The sequence below is a fragment of the Ailuropoda melanoleuca genome, chromosome 9 (assembly GCF_002007445.2).
Source record: "Ailuropoda melanoleuca isolate Jingjing chromosome 9, ASM200744v2, whole genome shotgun sequence".
Taxonomy (NCBI): Eukaryota; Metazoa; Chordata; class Mammalia; order Carnivora; family Ursidae; genus Ailuropoda; species Ailuropoda melanoleuca.
The window spans coordinates 83826996-83854386 of record NC_048226.1 but is presented as its reverse complement, the minus strand read 5'-3'; the positions used below and the strand labels follow the sequence as shown (position 1 = coordinate 83854386).

General features: G+C 39.3%; 1 protein-coding gene across 1 annotated transcript; it reads left to right on the top strand.

Annotated features, from left to right (window-relative positions):
- On the top strand, positions 1-27391 carry TNFRSF11B (TNF receptor superfamily member 11b). Its single transcript, XM_002922670.4, has 5 exons — positions 1-177; positions 18324-18693; positions 22417-22608; positions 24215-24439; positions 26208-27391. The coding sequence occupies exons 1-5, from the start codon at positions 148-150 to the stop codon at positions 26594-26596; spliced, it is 1206 nt and encodes a 401-aa protein (XP_002922716.2). The 5' UTR covers positions 1-147; the 3' UTR covers positions 26597-27391.

Genomic DNA, 27391 nt, shown 5'->3' with positions numbered 1-27391 from the left:
GAATGAATGATCAAAGCCAAGCCGATACTTCCTGTCGCCCGGACGCTATATATAACGTGATGAGTGCACGGGCTGCGGAGACGCACCGGAGCGCTCGCCCAGCCGCCGCCGCCGCCGCCCAGCTCCTGAGGTTTCCCGGGGACCGCAATGAACCAGCTGCTGTGCTGCGCGCTCGTGGTAAGTGCCCGCCCGAGACGCGGGCGCCTGGGAGCCTGCCCGGGCCGCGGCCCGCTGGGGACCGAGCTCAGCGCGCTCCCCGTCCCAGGAGAGAGCTGGGGGCAGGTTGGAACAGGAGACCTCTTCAGAGAGCTCATCGCGCCTCTCCTAGGGTATCCCTTGGCCCTGGAAAGTTCCTGCTGGGTTTATGGAAACGAGAGAGGAGCTTTAAACCTTTTTCTTTTGAATGATTTGTATCTATTTTATTTACTTCCTTCTTTGCAGATTATTTGACGACCTCAAGGAGTTCATACAATCTTTGCTTAGATGGATATTATTACTATTATTATTATTTAAAGTGGCCCCTTAGAAGCAGACTAAGTTGGGACATGTCAGTCCTCTTAAAACTATTACAACTAGCATAAAATTTGGATGCAGTGAACATGACAGGATACATCATGAGGCTCATTCCCCTCTTAAGCAAATGTTATAGGAAATTTTGCATAATTGGCACCAGAGAAAAGATCATACACAGACATGCATGTACACACATAGGTACACAGATTTCGTAACTGTGCAATTTAACATCCGGATACAATTTTATTATTAAAATGGTTTATTCCAGTTCTCATCTTCACTGTAATGTGGAAGATATTGGTGGGCTAATGTTAATTATGTTCTAAAACAGATTTAAATAATTGAAGTTCAGCATTAAATAGGGCTATAAGTTATTTTTAATGTACTGTTCGGAAAGAAAGGAGTCTTTGTGACTTAGCTTACCTCTTTTTTTTTTTTTAATTTAGATTTTGACCAAGTTAGTAAGATTTCTTTATAGATTATTCTATGGCTAATGTCTTATTTCTTTTATGTCACCAGAGTGTAGAATACATTAAGATGTGAATCAGTCAAGAAAGGATAGGAAAACCCATAAAGCCGCCTATGTGTTTCGAACACGTTGGAGTAAATGCTTGAGTTTCAACATCCAACCCACAAATAGTGAGTAGGAGGCTAGGAAGTCCAATTAATCTCCAGGATACACAAGCATAAATAAATAAATAAATAAATAAATAAATAAATAAATAAATAAATAGCAAAGTCACTAAAGAAAATGTAGGTTGGACAGGAGTGCACAGGTAAGTATGCTAATCTCATCTACCTCTAAATAATGTAAGATATAATATATAAAATAGCTCCGCGAATATGGTTACTATGGAGAACTTTTTAAAAGCCAAACCTTTATTATAGCATAACGCACACAGAGAATGGCACAACCTGTAAGTGCCTAATAAAGTTTCTCAAAGTGACCACTGGTGAGCTAGCAGCCAGATCAAGAAATACAACATTACCAGCACCTCGGAAATTCCCTGGGCTCCATCCCTGTCATACTATGTCCATAACCAGAGTCATCAATATTCTGACTTCTAACATCATAGATGAGCTTTGTTTGTAGTTGGACTTTCTATAAATGAACTTTATCGCTTTTCTATGTCTGGCTACTTTCACTGAAGTTCCATTTATGAGATCATTTTTTTACGGTTGGATGCACACTAGTTCATTCGTTTCCATTGTGTGGTATTCCATTGTATGGATGTACCACGAGTAATTTAATCATTCTAGTGTTTGGCTAGTTTACATAATTCTGCTGTTAATATGGGACATTTTATTCTTCCTTGCCTTTGTATTCTGTCAAGATTTAATTAATAATAAACATATTACCAATGACTTTTAAACTTCAGAATTTCCACTAAATAATGTATGTACCTAGTAATAAGTGCTCCTAAGCAATAAGTAAATGAGTAAATAAGTAAATGAGTAAATGAACGTTTTGATATGTTGTCTCTCTAGGGAGATAGATATGTGTATAGATAAAACTAATTGTGGGTGATGCAGCATTATCAAAAGAGAAGACTTTCTATGTATTTTGGACCTAGTAAATACTTTCAATGGGAAAGACTTTCCTTTCCCTTTCATTAGTTTCTGAGATTGACTTTCTTTGATAATGATTGGAGATGGATACTTTGTACTTATACAACAAAGAGCCCAGATGTCTTTTTGTAAGCACCTTGGTGCAGTTTTAAGAAGTAAAAGCATCACAGGAAATTGTCCTTTATGGTTGGCATGCCCCTAGGCACTAGGGACAGAGTAGAAAACAAGATGGACCCCATTCCTGCACCCATGAGTCTCACAGTCTAATGGAGAAGGTAGACATTGGACTATTAGTTCTATGTCTACTGAGAGTAACAAAAGGGCAGTAGCTGGGTGATCTAGGCATATGAAAGATTCAGCCTTCCAGGTCCTTATAAAGGAAGCCACAGTGCAGTAATTATCAATTGGACCAAAATTCAAATCCAGCAGCACCACCTACTTAATAAATGACCATGGGCAAGTTACATCTTGAGTTTTTGTTTCCTCTTCTACAAAATAGAGATGTTATGCACACATGCAAGATAACCACATACATCTCTTGCTCCGTATTAATAGCAGCTTCTGGCATTATGTTCCCAGATCACTACGGGTAAATCTAGACCCAAGTGAATTTTGTCAACGAAATGCTGATGATGCTCAGAGGATGGAGAGAAGGCCACTACCTATTACCTTGGAGGAGGACTAGAATGTTTTCATTGTTGCAGATAAAATCCAGGTGTCCTAAATGTAAGAAGCAGGTGAAAGGTATAATGGTGTGGCAAAGTAGAATTCTAGATTCATTCTGGGAGAGCAGAGGATATGATAGGAGGCAAGCAGTGCAGGGGCATGGCCACCAAGACTAAGGCCACAGTCACTGGCTCTATGGAATGCTCACGAATGTATCAAGGGGAAGCCTGCAATGCAAGGTGAGATAGCTGTGTCCCCAGGCCGCTCCATTAATGGGTGCTCAGGGGCCACCTGATACTCTGGCAACATCCTGGCCTACGCCGAGATTTTAACTGGTGGGTGAAACTTCCCATTATGTAGTGCCCGAACCATCCACTGACCTTCTCCAAGCTAATTCATGTCATGGTGCAAAGACTTGGGGTGGAGTGCGGGGATGAAGGGGCTGGGGGTAAGTAGGTGATTTTTTTTTTTTTTTCCCTCAAGACTACTGCTTGATCCCCCTGTCCATTAGGATAATGCCTTTTCTGGTTTGTTCTGTTGTTTTGTTCTTTATTTTGGTTTCCTTCCCCTCGCCCAGTGATTGAGAGTATTTTTCTCGCTTTTATTTGTTGGATTCTTTACTTCTTTTAAGAGAATGATCATTATGAAGTTTGTAGGAGAATTTGACATATATTCAGTCCCAAACAGTCCTGATCCCTGCCCCTAGCAACCTTCAGCACAGTGCCTCAATTTTAATCTGATCTTTAATTTTACTTCTTAGGCTTAAACCACAGTTGTCAAATTCCATGGGCTGGGGGAAAGAAAGCATTCTGTGCCAGAGGTTTTTTCCTCTTAGTTCTAGAAGGAGAGCTATGGCAGTGTCTATCAGAGGGGCACTAAAGACACACTCAACTATTCTTGCTGTCTTATCCACTAACTTGCCTGCTGGGTTTTGCCCTGAGCAACCCTCAGCCCTCCTGCCTGCATGTTCCCTGTTCTGAAAGCTTTTTGTGCATTATTTCCTTCAGCATCTCATTTAACCAGTAGCATTTTCTTTAGCTGGAGTTTCTCCTTTGCAGCTGAAAAAAGAGGACTGGGAAGTAGATTGCAGAGAAAGAGTAATTTTATAAAAATTTATGTTTGCATTATTCAAGGCCTTGACTAAGGACGCTTGGCTGTCCCTTATGTTGCTACGATGGAGGAAAAGTGCCAAAATTATCAGTGTATTTGTATGTTGTGCCCTGTAGGGCAGTAATTCTCAATCATATCACTTCTTCCATGCACTTTGAAAGTAAATCCTTTTTAACAACTCTTGCTCCCCTGAAACGAAATTTAAAGTACCTATATTTTACCTGTATACATAATTTTTAAAGTCAATATACTAGCATAACGATACTATAGAGGAGAAATAAAAGGAAAGTAGCTAATAATAAAATAAGACTCCACCGTAGACATAACGAAGCAGTGATATGCTAGCGTCTTTATGTGAAATTGCCGCGAACACACCACTAGGAACAAAGGCCCATGAGATCTGCTGGGGTTCAAAACCACGATCGGTATTGGCTTTTGCGTATTGCTTTTCTGAAAGGGTGAACAAACTTTGCAAAGTTTTAAACAAAGCAAAGGACAACCTTCTATCCGAGTTTATGTTGTTAAATTCCTAGAAAGTTCAGTATATATAAAAATCATGCAAAAACTACTTTGTGTATCTATAAAATGGAATCCGAATCTAGCCCAGGATAATGAGAAATAGGTTTTTTTTGTCAATAGGACATCCTGAAGTGTGTGGGACATGAGATTCTTCTTGATGGCCCAGGACATCCCAAAGTCATGGTGACAACAGAAATCCCCCACAAATTTTTCCAGAACTTAGAGGGGGTAGCACCACCACTGTGTGGGAAACAAAGTGTAAGCTCTTTGCAAACACAGATTTCCACTTTCTTCATATTTGTGGCATCCGGGTCTCCACAGTGCCTGACGCTGAAGTATGTTTGCAGAGTCCAAGGGGCTATAGTGAGATTTGGTAACGTGTTATATCATCTCCCAACAGTTTCCTTACTGCCAGAGGTTTAACATTCTAATGTTGGCTTGGATCTCTTTCAAAATACAGCTATGACACCATATCCACCTGACCAATTTTTTAGATATTCTTTTGTGCATTTCTACTATGAAGGTTCATATCCATATCTTCATGAAGACTCATTCTTAAGTGAGCAACAGAAAGGAACTAGATTCTTATAGCGACCCGTGGAGGGGCTACCCAAGCTCGGTTGAACCCACTTCCTGACCTCCCCATCTTGGCTCGCACATCCAGTATTCATGTTTGGTTTGATCAATTTTATGTGTTTGTAAAATGCACCAATGGAGAAGTCAGGTAGACATTTGGATTAAAATTTCAGAGTGTAGGAGAAGCCTGGGCTGAAGAGAAAATGTCTGGTCATCAGCATACAGCAGGTTTTTAAAGCAGTAGGGAAGGGTGATTGATTGCACACGGCAGAGAGGAGAGAGGGAGGCAGCCCTAGAGCGCATTTGTGATACTGATAGTCCGGTAAACAAAATGCAAATATGAACAGTAATAGCAGCCATGTTTAGAAAAGAAAACAAAAATCAAAATAAAACTGAGCAACCCACAATAGCAGGAACTAGTGAATCGGAAATCCTAGCAACATCTGTAAACTATCTGTGCAAGAAGAAAGACTGAGGTATGGCCAACTTGAAATAGATACAAGGACAGCATTTTTATATGACATGTAATTAGTTTTTGGAACTCACTACCACAGAATATTTTGGGGTGACTAGCATAGAAAGTCTAAAAAAAGAATTCTTTTAGACAGTTGTAAGGGATAAGAATAGTGTTACAAGACATTAGGTACGAAGCTGTGTGGTCCCCACTCCCTCTCACATTTACCTGGCCTCTCTAAATGAACATCCCGAAGGCCAGAACAGTCTGCAGACACACTAAAATGGTTCCTCCCAACTCAAGGTGACATAACTTCCCAGGTATGGCCTGGGTAGGTCGTTTTCACCCCAATTTCTGAGAAACACCTGAAGCAGCTGGGCCATAATGGGTAGGCGATGCAGGAGGAAATGAAATATCTGTCCTACAGCCCTGCCAAACAACAACAACAACAACAACTACAACAACAACAACAACAACAGAAACAATGTGCTCCTAATGGCCTTGATTTATTACTTTATTTGGATTAAAAAAAAAAAACCCTCTCTAAAATTTTGTTTTAATACTGTGAAGACATTGTATAATTTCGTTGAAGCATCTTCTATAAAAATAAAAAGAATAGCCTTAGGATTTTCACTTCAATTTGGTCTGTACCTTAGAAGCATTTTCTGTAAGAACTTCATAAATAATCAACTATAAAATAGGAAAATGGGTGTCAAGATGGATTTAGATTTAAAACAAGGCAGTAATTCATCTAAACTCCCTGACTGCCTTTGGTAAATTCAATTTTCTTCCCTGGTCTTTGACTCAAAAACTTCAATTACCTTCCCATGTAATGTTACTTTCTTGTTCAAAAAAGTGATTTCTTTTATTCGTAGAAAATATGGATATCAGAAACCTATTCTTTAAAAAGTTCCCCCCACCATCAGTTTGCACTACCACCACCACCACCACCACCGCCAACAACAAAACTGTAATTTAGAAATTCGGTAGGACATAGTGACGGTGAGATTGCTGCCGTGGCAGGAGGCAAGGTTCTGTTTCAGTCTGAGGTCCAGTTGGTGATGTGGATCTTAACTTTACCCATCTCTAAAAATTGTTGAATCATTATACTGTACACCTGAAACTAACATAACACTGGATATTAATTATGCTTGAATAAAAAATCATAATCATAAAAATAAATAAATAAAATAGCAGTATTGGACCAGGTGATATGTGGGAGGTCTGTTTTAGTTTTGAGCTTTTGTCATTAAAAAATAATAGTAACAAATTGATGATATATGATTTAATACTCCAAACATGCAAAAATCAAAAGGACTTATTTATCTATGAAAAAGATTTATCTTTTTTAAAAAAAATTTTATTTGAGAGAGAGAGAGATAGCGAGAGAGAGTACTAGCGGGACGCAGGGAGAGGGACGCTGAGCAGGGGGCCCAATGTGGGGCTCCATCCCAGGACCCTAGGATCATGACCTGAGCCAGAGACAGACCCTTAACTGGCTGAGCCACCCAGACGCCCCTATGAAAAAAATTATCTTAAATGAGTGTTTTAACAATCTATTTTGTTGCACTTGTCAGTTTCTTCTGCCCAGGTGGTTTCCCGTGTAAGAAATTCTGTTTAAGTCAGTGAGATCCCAGGGGAAGCAGCTTTTGAAATGTCATCTACTTTTAAGTAGTAAGACTTATTTGTTTTAAGATCACAGATTATTCTTTTAAACCGTAAAACATTTTCTCATTTGGAAAAAAGTCCTTCTGTCATTAGCTAGTATGCATAGAAGTTGTTAATGTGAGTATTTTTCATATTCCATTTAGTTAGAAGCCGGGTCCAAGATATTCCCTTAGGACTAGGAAAGAGGTATAATTTTGGTTGCTAGCAATCTCCCTAGACTCATTGCAGAATTTTCTTTGCATTTGTCTTCATGAGGAAGTACTTGACAACTGCACGTGGCTTTTTGGAATAAATGTCAAACCTTCGGGCAGAATAAGCTTGGTAATGGGTTAAATACTTCCCTTGAGTACTACACCAGGCTGATAGAAAGAAATCTCTGCTCCCACACTTTGTTTTCTGTCCCTTTTTTATTTTTACGATCTTATTTTTAAGTAATCTCTACACCCAAAGTGGGGCTCGAACCCACAGCCCTGAGATCAAGAGTTGCATGTGCTTACCTGCTGAGCCAGCTGGGTGTCTCCTGTCTCTTCTTTTAATATTGAGGAAAAAGAAGAGAAAATTGACTGAACTGTGCTAAAATAAAGGTCCATGAGAAAATATGAGTGATGTTTACTGAGCAAAGATGTAGTTGTTAGTGCTGCTTGTAAATTGCTCTCAGTTCTCCCTTCCAGAAACAAGGTAAGACTGTGCTTTTCAGTCTCCTGGTGAGGGTGGGGGGTGGGGAGAGGGCATGATGAATAGTTCTGGCCACTGACTCGTGAGTTAAAACGTGATATGTCACTCCAAATTAGAGCACTTACCTGTGGACATATGACCCCCTCCCCCAACTTTTTTTTTTTTTCTCTTTCCCTCCTCCACAGCAAACCAGCCATGTTCTAGATATTAGTTATGTTATCATCGTAGGTCCTGGACATAGGGCAATGCTAATTAGGCTTCAGTGGACTCAGTAGGAATAAAGCATGAGTGAGAAATAAATCTTTGTTATTTTTAAGCCACTGAGATTTTGAAGTTGTTTATTAGCACAGCATAAAACCCAGCCAGTCCCGAAGACACAGTAGCCAAACCTCAGGTATATTTGATCATTGAGAGAAGGAGCATTTAATCACAATGCCTGACCTATGACTTTAGATCATTAGTTGAAACGTTTAGTTGAAACTATTAGATTATTAGTGGAACGATTAGTTGAAACTCCTTCTTCATCAAAGATATTGTTAGAAGTGTTAATGAGGAAGGACCTCTTCTTTCTTCTGTTGCTGAAATTCAAAATTCAGGGATCTGAATTTATGTAAAAGCACAGCCAGGCTGCAAAATGGAAAGGTCAAAAGATACTTAACTTATCCGACACCCTATTATGTGAGAGGAAGCAAACAAGAATCACGTTTTTTTCTCTTCGTTGCTTCCAACTGACCTTTTGTTCATAGAGGTCCACTGCCATCTTTCATCCGGACAACTTCTACCCATGGAGGCTGAGCCAAAGAAGGAAATCATAAAACAGAAAGACACTAATGATTCTTAGAATATGTTTAGTATATGGAAGTCACACACAATCTTTCACTTAATTTTCATAAAAATGCTATGATGTCCAGATTAGTCTCTATTTTATAGACAAAGAAACTGAGGTTCAGAGAGGTGAAGTAAGTTTCCCTAAGATGACCTAGCTGAGTTTTTTTGTCCTAAAGGAACTTACATCTAGTAGTGGAATCCGGTGGGAATCAAAATATCCGTAAGTTAGAGCCAAGCTTCTGTGGGTGCCTTCAAACCCAGAGATCTCTTCTCTGCTGAGGTAAAGAGAACCCAGGGGAGGCTCGCGAGGGTCAAATCTTTGGGCAAAGTAATTTCAATGTATTTTTCATCCTTTTTCAGCTCCTCCTTTGGCTCCAGGGAGGACATCATATCTTTCTCTTTTGAAATTAAATGCCTTGGCCTCCTTACTGGATGTGAGTTCAAAGCCCAGATGCCTTGGGAAACACAGCATGAGGCAAACACATGTTTCAGTACCTTACTAGAAAGTGCAATCCTAGGGAGGTGGAGTGCGTGAAAGAAGAGTAAGGCAGAAAAGGACAGAGAGCACATTCAAGAGGAATTACCAGGAAGCTACTGCTTAGTGTAAAGGACCACTCAGTTTCACATCGTCCAGAGAGGCTGTGTGAACTACTGCATTTCAAGACAAAGGAGGGACAAGGCTAGATAGATGGCTGGATGGCTAGGTAGAGGGATGGCTGGCTGGCTGGCTAGATAGATAGATAGATAGATAGATAGACAGACAGGCAAGATGGATACAGAGATAAGATGGATAGGTAAAAGATAGATCTTATTGAACTTTACATTGTGTTGTAGTTGATTATTTGTATGACTCTCTCCTGCATAAGACTGCAAGTTTCCAGAGACAAGAGTCAGTTGTTAAAGGCTTAGATTCAGACAGGATTGGATTGAATCCCAGCTCACATGTGTACTGGTTCTGTGACCGCTGACACATCACTAAACTTCTCTGAGACTCTATTTCTTCATCTATAAAATAGGGATCATCCTATCTCGTCAGAGGTTGAAGGGGAAGGATGACAATAGAACGTGAAGAGAGAGCTTAGTATAGAGCTTGGTATATCATAATATAAGACACTAAGCTATTATTATTCCTGTATTATTCCTTCTAGAATTTCACATGTTGGAGGCACATGGTAAATCCCTCCATGTTTAACTCACACCGTGTTTTGTTCCATTTCTACTTGTAGCTTCTGTTCCATTTTATAATGGCTACAGCTTCTCAATCCTAACTTCTTCTCACCAGCTGCCCTTAACCATATGTTGATTGGACCTCAATTCAGATCATTAACAACTAAAAGAGATTAAGAAAATGATGTAACATAGTACCTTCAAAGAAAAGCACTGTAGAAATAAAAAGGAATTTTTAAAAATTGATGTTCAAAATTATCAACAGACTAAAATGTATTGCCAATTCTGAGCCCCAAATGCCAGGGACTAAAGTTGGAATTCTCTGAAGTAATGCTTATTAAGTGGACCTCGATGGACGTAATAGAGAAAATTGCAACCAGCTCTGCTGTTGAGTTGAACTTTTCAGAATTAATGGTCAATCTCAAATCTGGTGATTAACAGAAGGGCAAGAGAAGAAATATTAAGATCCGGTGGCCCAAACCTGTGCGGTTTCTACATATCTTTCTTGGAAAGTTTTACGTATACCTGTATTGCTAGTTCTTTTTTCCTCCGAGGTTTTTTTTTTTCATTTGTTATCTTTTCATTTTGTTCTTTTCATTTCTACTCATTTTCATTTCATTTTCTTTTCATTTGTTAATCTATCGAACTCAGTTGTCTGTAAAACTCCAAAGCACCAAAAGCATCATAAGCAAATCTTTCCTGGTAATTCTGGTTGATTCCAAACATAAACAAGGTATTGCTAATTAACTTAAAAGGCTTCAAACAGCTAAAGGAAACTTCTGACAGGAACAAAAAATTGCATTTAAAGCTGAAGTTTACCTGAGACAGTTCTTCAGCCCCAAGGGAAGCAAAATAGTGTAGAATCTGGCTCAGTGATTCAGCTAATAAATCATAATTTCTTGTGTTTCCTTTGCTGTTTGCCTCGCAGTAGCTGTTGGCAGAAGATCAGCTCTGAATAGATGAACAGATTTAATGCATTTGCTCTTACTTCTTACTTAGAGACATCATCCTCAGCCAAACAACTGGCTATTGTGAAAATTATTAAGCTGTGGGAGACCCTTAGGTGGGGACCTGGCAGCAGCAGATAAACCTCTCAAGTGAACTACCTGCTTTGTTTCTACATTCACCTTGAGGATGGAACTTAAATGCAAATGAAACAGTACCTGCAAAATGCCACGTGTGATGAAAGGTGCTTTAAAATTTTTTTTCCTTGAGGCCCATTCTGTCATCAGTATCATTTTACAGATGAGAAAACTGCAGATTTTTTTGCTTGTTCTTGCAAATTTACATGTTGGATATTTGTCTGTGTGCATATATCATCTCCAGTAATTACACATAGTAAGCATTTGATGTATCTGTTGAGTTGAATAAAATTAAATGAGATATACTGAATACTTGACATGTATAAGATACCATGTTAAGCATATAAGGAGAATGGAGACGAATGCCTTTCTATCTGGCCCCTCTAAGCAAACCCATGAAACTGCCTCAGAAACATTTAATATAGACCAAGAAAATGATACAAGTTGGGAAGATACTGAAACTAATTTAAAAAAAAATCAGAGACACTTTCTCTAGAGATAATTAAGAATAGGGCAGATAGTCAACTTCTGGCGTATCATAGGTGTGTTACTTCCTACTGAACAAGAAACTTCAAAATGTCTTCGGAAATAAGTCTGGTTCAAGATATCTCCCATTTCCCACCTTCTTATAATTAGCACATGTAATAATGCCTCCTCCTTGTCTGGAAGCTTATTCTTTACCAAGTTTATTTGTGTCCCTCCTTTTATTCATTTGAAATAAAACAACTGTACAGGGATAGTTAAAATAAGGATTATCCTCCTTTTAGAGGTAAGATAGTGGCCCAAGGTTACTAAACCTCGTGATCAAACTGCGTTTGGAACCCTGGTATACATAGTCTAAATGCAAGTTTCCAGCTAAAGATGCTCTTCTTAATTAACATTGATCTAATGGCCAAGCTATATACTTTTAAGAATTTATTAAGTTATCCATTTAGCATTTTTTTTCTGAAACACTGTGATATTCCTACCTTTTTTACCTTTTCTTTTTTCATTGCATCTTGCATATGTTTATGAGTTCCAGGGTTAACTTTTTGTCCTTTCATGCTTATATGCAATACCGCTGGGTAATGCCACTTGATCTTTCTGCTTCTAGAGCCATTTATGTGCTCTTAACCCTGAAACCTGTGTCTTTAGCTGCCTTTTTTTCCTAAATTCCTAATACATATACCCAGTTATCTGGTAGACATCACTTGAGTCTCATGGATGGAAGATGTTCCAAGCTAAATTCATTTTCTTTCTCTATAACTGTCTTCTCCTGGTGTCAGTAATTAATGGCAATACTACATACCTAATAGTTCAAATTCATGGGAATGTTCTTTAGTTGCTTTTTCCAGGACACCCTCCCCATGCAATCAGCCAACATATCATATATATCCCTTCCTCTCCTCCAACACCAGTTCCTAACTTCAGCCATCATAATTTCTGACCTGTTTCTCTGCTGCGTCTTTTCTTGATCCTCTTTCTCCTCTCTTCTGCTTCCAATTGTTTTGCAGTGATTTATGAGTATTTTACATCAGGCTGGGCTTTTACATGAATGTTCCTATGAAACAGAAACATTAATTTACTCAACTCCATCATTTAACAGTATTTCTAGAGCATAGGAATTGTTTCAGGAAGTGTTTGCTGAATGAATAAATGAATTATTTAAGGAATGGAGGAAAAAGCGAATGGGCTACTACACTATAGGACTATAGAAAATCAAATACACTTAACTTCATAGGAAAATAGTTTAAAAATAAGCTTTATAGTTTATACTATAAGAGATCTTTAGGAAAAATTCACCATGATATGTCTCACTTCTTGGCTAAGATGAACCATAAAATGGCATGGTTTCTAAACTGACCAGAAGTTTAGCTAACTCTGGATAGTCCTCAAATAGTTCTCTGTGGCAAAGATCATGACGAGAGATCACAAAAGGAACTCCCAAACCAAGTAGCTATTTCAAGCTGTGCGTGGGCTCCTTTTAATGAATTTTCCATAAACGGAAACCCACTGGGTCACTCACGGTTCTGTATACCAGAGAGAAAGCCCAGTAGTATGGAATTGGCTGCATTGCATAATGCAAAAATAAACTTGTTAGACAAAGTGTATACTTCTTTTGCCCTTTAGAACAAAGTATACGCCAGTAGAGTGCTCTGGTCAGATCAACATCTGAGAAATTCTATCTCTGTAGCTTTGGACCAGTAAGTGCTAGTCTTAGTACAAAGAAAAAAAAGTCAACGTCAGTTCCTCTGGACTTCAGGAAGGCGTCGGTTGATCTTTCGTGATTTCCCAACTCTGTGCTCCTGGGTCTAAATGAAAAACAAGCACATCAGGTCTTACTTTTAGACTATGCATGAAAGCTATAGCATAGTGAGAGCATTTGGTAAATGTTAAAGATTTTGACCAAAAAACAGTATTATATGGCACATGCTCTGGGTTTGAATTCTGTTTCCACTAATGACTGTGACCTAGGACAGTTATTTACTCATTCTAAGACTCATTTTTGTAGCTGGTAGAAACTTAACAATAATAATAATAAAACATTCTAATGTAGGTAAAAACCAAAATAGTATAAAGGTTATTTTTAATTCTACTGCCTATCACAGAGTAGAGATTTGATGCACGTATGTTAGAATGGAATAGACAAAACAGAAATCCATCTTCATATTGTCCATCTTTTGTTACCTGCGCATACCATTACCATACCACTCCACCTCCTACATATTGAGAATTTTAATGAGAAATTTTGTATATTTGGGATTAAGAGTTAGATGATTAACAAGAAAATCAATTAAAAACATTTAATAATAAAAATTATACACATATATCATAAACTATTTAGATAAACATCCATTTACCTGTATTTTGAGAGTTGGCCAAGACTTTTCCTGGAATCTGTGTTTGCTAACTGAAGTCCTATGCTGTCTTTCTTACAAAACCCAGTTCTATAATGTATTGTCCATCCATTTCAATTTTGGCACTTAAAGACATTTTTGAAACAAACTGATTATTCTAGATGTTTACCCCCTTTTGTTTTCACAGTTGTCTCAGCTACTCCAAATTCTATAGTACATTTTTGGGTTTTTTGTTTCATTGTGGGTCATCTTTATCAAGTCATTCCCAAAGCAATTTCCTAGAAAAATAATAATTTTTTCACACCCATGTTGATTAATTTACATAATATTTAACTGAATTACCTAAGGACAGTTACGACTGCAGCATATACAGATACATATATCAAACGAGATAAACAGATTCAGCAACAAACACAACCGACTTCCATGAAGGACCACCTCCATGGTAAGAGCAGATAAAAGATGGCATGCCAGAGGAGGAGGGGTAGCTGGGAATTCAGGTCACTGGGACATCCGTTGGTTTTACGGAGGGAGTAGAAGGCATGGGTGAGTGTGAAAAGTGGAGATTGGAAAAGAGGGTTCTGCTGTCCAAAGTGGTTTCACAAATTAAATGGTGGAGCAAGAAGTAGGAAGGGAGTTAAAGCAAGACATTTGTTTCCAAGCCTATTAGCTAATCAAATGCTGTCAAACCACAGAATTTTTTTTTAAAGATTTTATTTATTTATTTGTCAGAGAGAGAGAGCAGGAGCAGGGGGTGGGGCAGAGGGAGAAGCAGACTCCCCACTGAGCAAGGAGCCCAATGTGAGACTCGATCCCAGGACCCCGGGATCATGACCTGAGATAAAGGCAAATGCTTAACCAACTGAGCCACCCAGGTGCCCCAAACCACAGAATATTATAATGGTAGCTAGAAAAGACTTTAGAGAACAACTCATTCAATCCAATCACCACCATCCTCTACTAACATTTGATAGATGAGGAAAGATGTTTGGGTTGAAATAGAAGATTCTTTAACCACTGTCCACCATTAAAAATGGAAGAAGGACAAAGCCATCAGAAATGGCGCTTTAAGCGTACTTTCAAGGAAAGGTGCACTGGGGCTTACAGAAAATCAGAGGGGAAGCACAAGATTGGAGGACTCCCAGATTCCTTCAAGCAGAAGTGGTCTACACCAAAGGATGGACGCATAGGGAATGGGAGGAGGAAGAAAGGAAAAATAAAGAGAAAAATCCCATTTAATTTTTCTCTAAAAGTCAAACATAAAACACCCAAAGCAAAGCGGCCTCTTCTACAAAAGGCACTTTATGCTTCTGCAGACACACCTCTGCATGTGTCCTAGCTTTTGCAGATGTTCATCATTGGTTATGCAGAAATTTATTTTTGAACTCCCATGGATTTTAAAGACTATCAGCTGACAAAGGAGATGGAGCCAATGTTAAGATGATGTGTCCTCCTATGGGATCTTTTTCATTGCTTTTCCAAGAAATGATGAAGAAAGTCAAAGACAGGACTGAGATGAAGAGCTCTATTGATCTTGCCCATCCTCTGTCCAGTAACTGGTTCCAGAAATTCTGTGCGGGAACTGGGGCTAACCAGAGATTGAGACCTAACCATCCAGTTTTGGCCACATAGTTCTGTCTTTTTACCAAAGTGGAAAATTTTCAAATAAAACACAGAGGCCCAATAGAAGTTGCTAAAAACAAGTTATTTTGCAGTTCCTCCAGGCTTTCTGATTTTTAAAAATATATATGATAATCCTATGCGGTGGCCTGGGAGAAATTACCTTCACTAATATAATTGCCCTCTAATCCTTAAGTCAACCTTATTTATTTATTTCTCTGTGGATTCCTTTCACCTCAACTTCCCTGTATTTTGAAGAAATGGCAACTCATTTCCAAAGCATGGTTTCTGGAAACCAACAGTGTCATGTCCAATTGCCTAGAAAAATATAAATTGCATCAGCTTTCCTGGTCAGATCTTCAATTTGTGTGGCTCCTTCTGTTGAGGAACAGAAGCACCATCTGTGGGGGTGGGTGGTTCCCATCCCATCCTCATCACTTCTTGGTAAAGGAGGTAAGAGTCAGCTGATGAGTAAATGGGCACAACTGAGCCACGTTGAAATGGGAAAGGGGGACTGATGGGGAGTCAGGCTGGAGGAAGTCTTAGGAATTCCAGCCCTACCAAGATGGGGCTCACTCAGCAGTAGCACAGAGGACAAAGGTGTCCCTTTGCACCTCAGAGTCAAGGCTCTTGAAAGTGACATAACCTTTAAAAATGGTCTTTCAGGAAATCAAAGGTGAACAGCAAGGGAAAAAAACATTTCTCCTTGCTTCCATATGTCTGCAAGTTGCACTGGGAAAGCTTCATTCCTTAGCATTGAAGATTTTAGAAATATTTAAGCCAAATCCATGCAAGGGGCCTTAAGAAAGGTCACATAATCCATTGAAATGACCACGTAGCCACAAAAGAGCCATCTTGCTCTGTTTCCTTCGAAACATTGATTGCTACTTGTAATTATTTATATCTTCCCTTCTTTGCCATCTACCCCTCGCTAGACTGTGAGCTCTTTGAAGGCAGCAACCATCTTTGTGTACCACTATATGCTAAGTTCCTTCTACGATGCCTGGTACACAGTGGGTGCTCACCAAATGTGTGTTGAATGAATAAATAGATTCCATATTTCTGAAAGATTCGGAGCAAACCAGAGTTTCCACCCACTACTGGTTCCTTTCTTCTTTCTCTTAATGTTGATGAACTTCATCTCAGCCAATAGAAAGCCCCGGGGAAATTCAAGAACATATTTTCCCTAGAAACCCTCAGGTCATGAGGGTGTCTTGAGAAGACCCCAGAGCAGCCCTGATTTTGCATTGTATTCTTTTTGTTGGTTAGGAGTCCTTTACCTCACAGGACTCTGAAAATTGCTCTTGGTTCCAAGGTCCATGGTCTGAGGTGAGAGATATTTTGTTCTTTTCCTCTGGTTTATCAGCTCATATTAGGTCTAGTCAGCCTTGATGTTTGCCATGTTCCAGTAAGAAGTGAATGTGTTGTTAATTAGATGAAAATGCCCAAATGCTTATGAAAAGGGCCATTTTTTACCTTTGTCAGTTTGAGTTCAAAAGGTAGTGCTGTTTCCCTAGCTTGGCATGCTTTTCCCAGGTCAAGGGGCTTCTGTGGGATTTCCTGTGTTCTATAAAGAAGAGAAGTTTGGAAAAAATTATTGTGCTTGGTCTGCCACCTCCCACAGCCTGAAAATAGTCAATGTTGATCCCTGTACCATAAGCAAACAATTAAAACCAAATAAACCACCCCCTACATACAAACAGCACTGTTTCTTCTGAGTGTGTGATTTCTGTAATTAGTGTGAAGAACTAATTCCATGTTCCCTTGAAGATCTAGAATACAAGACAGAGCACCCAGTTGGAGCTGCCCCCCCAAGAAGCGCCCTCACCCGTGAAATTTTCTCTCCTGCTGCGCTGGACCTCTTCCTGACTTTATATATAGAAACTTCTGAAACCCTGCCTGTTTCCTGAGGTTTTTCCCAATCAACCTGGAAAGAGGTGGTCCTTTAATTTTCTTGACATCATTTACCTATAAGAGTCAAGACTGGGCCATATGATGTTCTGGAAGAATTATCAGTCTTAAAATGCTAGGAATCTTTCCATGAATTGCAGGCTCCATGAGGACAGGGCATACGTCTCACTTACCAGTACATTCCTGGTGCATTCCTGGTAGGCATTCAGTGCCTAGCTGCTGCATGATTAAGTGAATGAATCAATGATCAGGATGACTGTTGCTATAATCATGCAGTCTTCACACATCACCAGCTCTTTTTTTTTTTCACTATACATTAAGTCTTAGAATGGGAAAATTGAAAGACAGATATCATCTAGTCCTAACTATAGCTATGGTGACCTTCCCATTTAAATGTTGTTAGTCTCCCCCACCTCCAGGTTTCCAATCTCTTTGACTTGCTGATTTTTTTTTTTTACAACACTTACCTTCTAACATGTAATTTATCTGTTATTTGTTATTTATTCTCTTACCCACCACCCAAGTGGATTGTACACTCCTTCAGAGCAGGGTTTCTTGACTGTTTTACTTACTGCTGCATTCTAATTGCCCAGCACAGAGCTTGGCACATATTAAGGGCTCAATAGCTATTTGTGAAGCAAATAAACCAAAGAATAGTTACTGAGTATGGATTTCACACATTGGAGTCACTGCAGGAGTTTTCTTTAAATCCCTAATCTCAGCTCCACACCTGTGGAATCAGAATGGGTAGAGGTCTGAATCCCAGGAGTCTGCATTTTTATCAGGGAGTCTAGGAGATTCTGGTATAGCTATTCTGAGAACCACTAATTCACCCAACTCATTAATCTGGACATAATCCTGAAACCTAGGGAGATAAAGCGTGCTGTCATCTATGAGCCTGGGTCTACTTAATAAAATGTGTGTAGCCACCCCCATCTTGGTCTTTGAGATTAAGCGACTAGAGGCAAGAATTATGGCCTCTGAACTTCCCTTCTGTGGGGCAGCCCTGTAGGCAGGAAGGTAACGAGGCTTCAGGTAGTAAAGGACTTTTTGAGTCGAATGATGCTTTTGCGCAGAAGAGTCACCCTATCTCCATGCTAACGTGTTCACCATTTCCGTCTCTCCTAGTTCCTGGACATCTCCATTAAATGGACCACCCAGGAAACCTTTCCTCCAAAGTACCTTCATTATGACCCAGAAACCTCTCGTCAGCTGATGTGTGACAAATGTCCTCCCGGCACCTCCCTAAAGCAGCACTGCACAGCGAGACGGAAGACCGTGTGCGTCCCTTGTCCCAACCACTACTACACAGACCGCTGGCACACCAGCGATGAGTGTCTGTACTGCACCCCGGTGTGCAAGGAGCTCCAGTACGTCAAGCAGGAGTGCAGTCGCACCCACAACCGTGTGTGCGAGTGTGAGGAAGGGCGCTACCTGGAGCTTGAGTTCTGCCTGAAGCACAGAAGATGTACCCCCGGGTCTGGAGTAGTCCTCACTGGTACGCATCGGCTTTCAACCCGCGGCAAAATTAATGAGATCATACAGAGTCAGGTAGTACTGAAAGTTTAAGGGAACGCTTTTGTCCTGATGATATTATAGGATAGCAAATTGCAAAGGTAATAGAACCTGCTAGGTACGTCCTATGTGGCTGGCTTGCTGCCAAAGGGCCATTTCTCAGAGGAATACTTTGCCACTCCAGGGCAATTTAGTGACAAATCTCCAATGCGGCAAATGGCTCTCTAATGAGATGCGTGATGGAGTGCTCTTTTTTTTAAAGGGACCCACTCTGAGTCGCACCGTTTATAGTTGAGCTATACCTCTATGTTTCCCTTCAGCACGGACAGCTTCAAACTGCAGTGCTTTTTGACAAACATCAGAAATGATAATTGATACCAAGAGAGTAATTAGGCTGATATTAATGAGGCTCTGGAGTGCTAACAATGAGCAGTTATAATTAATTATGTAAAAAATGAGAATGGTTAGGGGAAATGCATTTCATTATTAAAAATGAAGCTAGTTCCCTTGGCATGGGCGTCAAGTGTCTGTGAGGATGAAGACCAGCAGCATCTCTAAAATGAGCTTATTCTTTATCTTAGACAAAACAGATTGTCAAGCCAAGAGTCAGTACTTGTCTACAAACAAAGTACTTTCTCTTTTTGCATTTTGAACAGCATAGGTTAAGGCCAGTGTGCACTGAATCTTTTAAAGCTGCAACCCACATTTTTTTCCTACCATATTCACGAAGCTTCAATGTAGTCTGTATCTTCTCGTGGCTTGGGAAAATTAAGAATATTCCTTCCTTTCCTTTTTTTTTTTTTCTTCCCTTTTATTTTCTTTTGTCACTTTCCTGGAGGAGGTGGTAATCAGTACAGATTCTGATTACTCAATTTGAAGCAGTGTTTCTCACCCCCAGTGCTACTGACATTTGGGACTGGATAATTCTTTTTGTGGGCAGCTGTGCTGTGCATTGTAGAATGTTGGGCAACATCCCTGGTCTCTAGCCACTAGATACCAAGAGCACTCCTCCCCGAGTCGTGATGACCAAAAACATCTCCAGACATTGCCAGTTGTCCCCGGGATGCCAAAATCGCCCCTAGTTGAGAACCACGGATTTAGAGGATGCTAATTATTTGTAATTATTTTAACGTTCAGAAGTTGTGATACCCAGAGCCTAAATTATTCGATGACAAATACTTTAGGTTTAAAGGCATACCGAGGAAACATTCAAAAGTTGAAATCTATTTAGTTTCCTAAGTTGCGGATCGTATAAAAATTACAGGAGGTGCAAATTGTATGAGTATGCCTTAACATGTCTCTAGCGTGAGTATTTGAGGGAGAAATGGGGTACACTTCCTAGCTTTTATTGGATGCTGCTTTGGGATTCAAAAGCTAAACCACATTGTAGGGGGTCAAACTCACCCAACAAAACCAAATCCATTTAATTCAGTGCAGTTCAGTTGTATATGCAGAAAAATTAATTAAGCAGAGACTCTAGCTTGGAAACTAGAAAAATTTGGGGAAAAAAAATGGCAACAGCAAGGAATTTTCTCACACCAGCATGAAAATTTGTTTGGGGAATGAAGCAAGCAGGCAGCCAGAAGACTGAGACAAAGAGACACATTTTATTTTGTGGTGCCACGGTGGGGCTTACTTACCTCTCCCTCCCTAAAAACCCACAGAGCAGTTCCTTATGGAAAATAAGAGGTTTCCAGTCCAAAGAGAAGGAAGGACTATGCAGTGTTATTCCAAGAAAGTATTAACCACTCCTTGCTGCTGTCATTTTGAAGTCAGATTGTCTCCGCTCTATGTTTTACCTACTCCATTCTGTCTCTGCATCCTGTCATTCCAATGTCCTTCCGTTCGGCTGGCATGATGACATCCTCAATGGGAAAGCAGAGCGCCTCTCCTCATTATGGTATCTCATATTTTGCCTGTCAGGTTATGCCATTTACATTTTCACTGATATTAATAAGGCAATGTCATTTACTTAGATAGGTAAAACTTTTTTTTACAGAAAGTTCTAAAAATGCTAAAAGAGGGAAGTCCTGTTCAAAAAGGTCATTGTAGAAAGCCTCCCAAATATTTTAAGAAACTTTACCTTCCATTATTCTTAAAGTTAAAGAACTTTACAAGCTCCATCACCTGAAAGAATGTCTTGTATCGTTGACCTTCTCATGGGGATGCATGGCAAGGCCCAAGCCTTCAGTATGTATTTGAAGAATGATAAGATTCTTTGTGCTGTTGGCTTTCCAGGACATGTGGCAGTTGGCAGAGGGAGACTTGGATCCAGATGGCCAATGTGTTCTCAATGAGAGAGTACTATGGCGTCCTCGCCAAATACCTCTGCCTATGATACTGCAGGGATTGGCGTGGAGTCGGATCCCATCTAAGGAGAGAGGTGTAGTAAGAAAGCATTAAACAAAACAAGACAAAAAATTAGACTTCTATGTAAAGTTTCCCTAACACGATGCCACTGCAATGCTGGCAATGGCATGGGAAAGATTCAGGCCTGTGGTTGGCCCCTTCTTTTTTTTCTGCCAGCCCTTTGTCATTGTCACTGATGAATGCATCATCCATCCCTTTAGAAGAAGCAGGAGCTGAAACTAGAACCAAACCATTTTCCTTTTTCTTTCTTTCTTTCTTTCTTTCTTTCTTTCTTTCTTTCTTTCTTTCTTCTGGTCTTGATACAATGAGGTGGGAGGTTTGAATTTTTAATAAATGAAGTTTGTTAACTTTCTGTAGCTTTCATTTGTCCATTTTGTATTTGTTATCTTGCCTGAGCCAGATTTGGCCTGGAAAAGCTACATTTGAATATTGAAGTAGGCTTCGGTTCAACTAGCTTACACTAGATGGAGGTATTTTCATATGCAAATACACTGTAATGTATAGTCAATCCAAGCATAATAGAGTCAATGGTTTGAGGCTGTTTATCTTTAGTTGTTGACTGGTTCAAGTTTTTCTAACCAGCGGAGTTCTCCAAATTTATCAAGTTATCTTTCCACCATGAAATAAAATGCCCTTGCAATCACCCCTCCCTGAAATTTTAACGACTGTGCTCTTTTAAAACTCAATAGTTTAAGCAAACGGTATATCATCTCCCATTTACCGTGTAGCTTAACTGCAGGCTTACGCTTCTGAGTCAGTGACCAACTTTACTGCCACCTTCAAAAGTTTATTAGAATGTTGTAAATTTTTACTTCTCAAGGTTAGCATACTTATGAGTTGCCTCACAATTAGGATTCAGGAAAAGACAGGACTTCAGGAGGCACCAACTGGAATTGAACAACCCAGCCTTCAGTGGGGACTGATTTCAAAGAATGATATTACAGCAGACACACAGCAGCTATCTTCATGATTTTCCAGAAAAAAAAAACGTGTGAAGAATCTGGCCGACAACAAGGCCTCACCGATGCTTGAGCCCAGGCAGGACAAATGAACACCCTTACTCTTTCTTTCCCTCTCATTTTGTGTTTTGCAGGTAACAGCATCACGTTTGTGTTTGTATTACAGGGAAGGGAGAACTGCTTGAGGGGCCACTAAGCGTAGAGCTTTCTAGAGCTTTCGTTCTTGGTCTAATGAAGTGAAAAATGCCTGAAGTTTTGTGTAACGTAATAGTAGCAGTAAAAACCAAGTGAAAAGTCTTTCTAAAACTGTCTTAATAGGATGTTTGCAGTGCAAGTGGTTGACAAGAAGGTGCTAAATTGCTTGGTATTTTCTGTAGGAACCCCAGAGCGAAATACAGTTTGCAGAAGATGTCCAGATGGGTTCTTCTCGAATGAGACGTCATCTAAAGCACCCTGTAGAAAACACACAAACTGCAGTGCATTTGGTCTCCTTCTAACTCAGAAAGGAAACGCAACTCATGACAATGTATGTTCTGGAAACAGTGAATCGACTCAAAAATGTGAAATAGGTAATTATATTTCAAAATGTCAGCCTTTGTAGCACCTCTGAATTGAACGCAAGTCCCTCTGGCTACCTTCTCAGTGAAACTCCTAGTTTTCCATTCTTGAATGTTAACCAGCTAAGACTGTTCTCCATGTGGCTGTTGATGCCACAAGTCAAATCCTTCCAGAGGTCTCACCTTGTCATGATCGTGCTCTCAAACTTGACTTTCTCCCTTTTATACTTGAATCGAATCTTACTCATGGGGAAGGGGTGGTGTAAAGATTATGTCTAAGGCCAAATTGTCAGTCCAAGTTGTAGAGTTTTTGGTAAATTATACATTTTTTTTTATCACTTCTAAGAATAAAAACTGGCAACTAATAAGCATCATGACATAAACCGGTAACAAATCAGACAATGCAAACTTGGCTTTGTTACCTGTGCTGTTACTGCCTCTAAGTAATCAGTTCCTCTGGTGGTCCTAAACTCTGTATTCAGGAAGGGTCACTAGCTCCACGCTCATTATGTGAGCGCCTCCCGTAGTGGTGTCATTCCTACCAGTAGACTAATCTCAGACCTTCTGTCAACGATGCATCACACTGTCGATGAACTGCCTTTTGTCATTTAACCAGCTTGACTCCCCCCAGGCATCTTTTCATATGACATAGAAGAATATGAAACATAGGAATGTGGGCTGAGATATTTAAGATTCAAACCCAGTTCCAACATTTTTTCACCCTGTAATCTGAATCTTCGACAAGCCATTTAGCCTTTCTGCTGTCCTAGTCAAACAATGGAATGAGGGAAGGACTGATAAGAGGAGGGACTTCTAACTTTAACATTCTCTTTAACTCGTTTTAAATTTTATTTTTATCATTCACTGAGCATTTACTATATGCCAGGAACTTCTGCTATATGAGATTTAACCTTTTACAAAAACACTGTGAAGTTTGCTGAGGTTCAGGATAGGTGGTAAAGGGGCAGAGTCAGAATTCAAACCCAGTTCTGATGAATCTGAAGACAAACTGTTAATCCCTGGGATAAACAGACTCTACCCAGACACTCAGGCCATTGTACCTCTTTTCTAAATGGCATATTTTTTGTGTTGATTATTTTCCCACTTAATGTATGCTTATACATCTATATCCGTCCTTGTTCTCAAAGGTAAACTATGTGTTTATGTGTGTGCCAAAACCAGTATGCTACTCCAGATTACTTTTCATGTTCCTCTAAAGACAGTAATTATATTTGTTTTGACATTGATCTTGAAGTAACCTGTGGATGCTAGCTAACCCTTTAACGGGATATTTAATATTTACATTAAAATATGTAAATGTGTATATCGAGTCATAGAATTTTTTACTGCAATTTATTTATAACAATATTTTCATTAGACATTTGTTAAATTTTCTCCCCTAAATGCCCATAAAAGAACATTAGAAAGCACATATGCCCAGCTGGGTGGACAATCTGCCAGTGAAACTAGCCAACAGAGGGCTGCTTTTACCCAAACTTCACATTTTAACACATTTGATTTTGAAAAACCCCTATTGTGTTGGCTTATTTATTTATTGCCCACTAGACTTCCAGGAATCCAGTTGCTAAGTAAATCTTTCTGGTTTTCCCACCTTTAGATGTCACCCTGTGTGAGGAGGCATTCTTCAGGTTTGCCGTTCCTACAAAGTTCACCCCTAATTGGCTCAGCGTCCTGGTTGACAATTTGCCGGGCACCAAGGTAAACGCAGAGAGCGTAGAGAGGATAAAACGGAGATACAGCTCACAAGAACAAACTTTTCAGCTCCTGAAGTTATGGAAGCATCAAAACAAAGATCAAGATATAGTCAAGAAGATCTTCCAAGGTATGGTAACCTGAAATAAACAAATCAAGCAGAAATCAAAGACACCCCTTGATCATAAGCAATAAGACTATGCACCTGTGTAGTTGTGTGGACGATGTTTCCCTTTGGGAATTATTATCGGACCAAAATGTTTTCACCAAGTGACCGTGGAGAAGCTCCCGCTAGAGCGGTCATGCAAGGTTTTATTCTCACCTCCTCCACATCCCAACTGCTTTTTAAAGTCTATTGAACACTCTAAATCAAGAGGCAATCCATTTCAATTACAGGGCTAGACCTCTAGATCCCTTAGCAGTTTTATTAGTGTCCCCTCTGGCCTACCTAGATGTTCTTTAAATACTTTGGGATCTTATCTTGCATATCCTCCAAGAAGCTATGTTGTATTTATTTGTATTTATTTGGTAATTCTCTCCAAAGAGCCTCCAAGTGTCTTACAGATGTCCTCTCATTAATCCTCACAACATAGCCTATTTTAAAATTACCATTTTAATAGCATATGTTGTGAGGATTAATGAGATGAGGTCTATAGTGTTTGAGCCTCTTAGAGAAAAGGGCTAGTTAAAACCAAGTTCTCTCATGTTTTAGAGTTTTATAAAAAAAAAAAAAATCTCCTTTAGAAATGTGTGTGTGTGTGTGTGTGTGTGTGTGTGTGTGTGTTATGATGGGAAAGAATCCAAAAGGGAAAAGGAAGTTTCATCCAGTATGGACTATAAGCTTTAGGATTTGCAGTGCAAAGAGTTCTGACTTCAGCTGGGCTTTGGGAGCACCTGCCAGAAAGGAGGAGGAAGATTTTCATAATGCAGACAATGTCAGGGAGAAACCCATCTGCTCTTTACCTGTAGTTAGATGACCAAAGAGCCCTACACTTCCCCAAAAGTCTCAAACATCTGAAACTAAGGCCTGCTATTTTAGGAGACTAAGATTTTTGACTTTCACTTGTGCAAAGTTTTCTTCTGTTTTGGCAAAGGAAAATGTATTCTTTGAAACATTTAATTAGCCCTGAAGCAGGAAAAGAAAGGAGGGAAAGGGAGGGATACAGAATCAGAGACTGTTAGAATTGGAAGGGGCCAAATTCTCTATTTTATAAATAAGGACATTTCAGCCCAAAAAGATGAAGTGACTTGCCTGAGGGCTCACAGACAGTAAATGACTCGTGTCATTAATGGAAATGTTAGATACTCCTTCTTACGTTTATGTTCCAGCTCATTACTGAAATATTCTCTAGGCCATATGAATCCTACCATTCTTTGTCCTCATTCTATTGGGTTTTTCAGATCTCCTCCTCCATAGTAATCCTCTGGTGCTATTTATTAAAGACCATTTGTCACACCTAACTCTTCAAATGGGGTATATATCAGATATCCACTAATGAAAGTTTATACTACAAAATGGCTAAGTTGAATACTCTATTTCTATTTTTCTGAAATGTTATGGTTTTAATTTTTCCATTTTTTCTTAGAAAACCGAGAGTGATGTGTCTATAGTTTTCTACTATTCATTTCCAAAATTAGGGCTTTTCATAAAGCTCTGTTGGATGCCTAGAATACAGAAAGCATATTACCCTTTCTAACACAAAATAATATTCAACTCAGTTCTCACAAATAACTAGCATCACGTAGCCCCCCCTCCCATAAAAAGGAAGGAGAAGGTTATCTTTAAAACAAATTTATGAAATTCTGGGAGAACCTCTTTCTGCCTAGCGGTCATTTTGTGGTGGTGGCTTTAGAATATACATTATGTGACCGTCTCTTCTGGCTTTTGCTTGATGCAGATATCGACCTGTGTGAAAACAGCGTACAGCAGCACATTGGACACGCAAACCTCACCTTTGAGCAGCTCCGCAGCCTGATGGAAAGCTTGCCAGGGAAGAAAGTCACCACGGAAGACATTGAGAAGACGATGAAGGCATGCAAATCAAGTGAGCAGATTCTGAAACTGCTCAGCCTGTGGAGAATAAAAAATGGCGACCCAGACACCCTGAAGGGCTTAATGTATGCGCTGAAGCACTTGAAAACATACCACCTCCCCAAAACTGTCACTCAGAGCCTGAAGAAGACCATCAGGTTCCTTCACAGCTTCACCATGTACAGATTATATCAGAAGCTATTTTTAGAAATGATAGGGAACCAGGTCCAACCAGTAAAAATAAGCTGCTTATAACCGGAAATGGTCACTTGGCTATTTCCTCACAACAGACCAGATCCAATGAATGAGTAAACTGCTTCTCAGGCACTTGAAGGGAGTACAGTGATTTCTTTCTCATCGCCAAGGACTAGACTTGGTCACAGGGCACAATAAGAAATAATGGTATGGAGAAAGAACTAACGTCTCCCCCAAAAGTTCAACAAACCCCAAATGGTTTATCCAACTGATAGATCTGGTCCCATATCTACTGACTGTTTTTTCCCTTATTACTGCTTGCAGTAATTCAACTGGAAATAAGAAACTAGATCCATTGTGCCTTACTAAATATGGGAATGTCTAACTTAAATAGCTTTGAGATTTCAGCTGTGCTAGAGGCTTTTATTAGAAAGCCATATTTTTTTCCTGTAAAAGTTACTAATATATCTGTAACACTATTACAGTATTTCTATTTATATTCATTCAGATATAAGGTTTGTACATATTATCATCCTAAAGGGAAATTGTGTAAGACAATTTTAGAAAGAAAAATATATATTCTGTTTATTATTATGACAAATGAGAGATAAAATATATTTTTTAATGGAAAGTTTATAGCATTTCTTAATAGGTACTGCCATTCTTCCTGTGTGGAGTGTTTTTGTAATATACTTTTACCTGTATAAGCTATAATATCATTTTATAGAAAATGCATTATTTAGTCAATTGTTTAATGTTGGAAAGTTATGAACTATAAATTATCTGAATATTAGATGCTCTGAGAAATTGAATGTACTTTATTTAAAAGATTTTATGTTTTTACTATCTAAACAA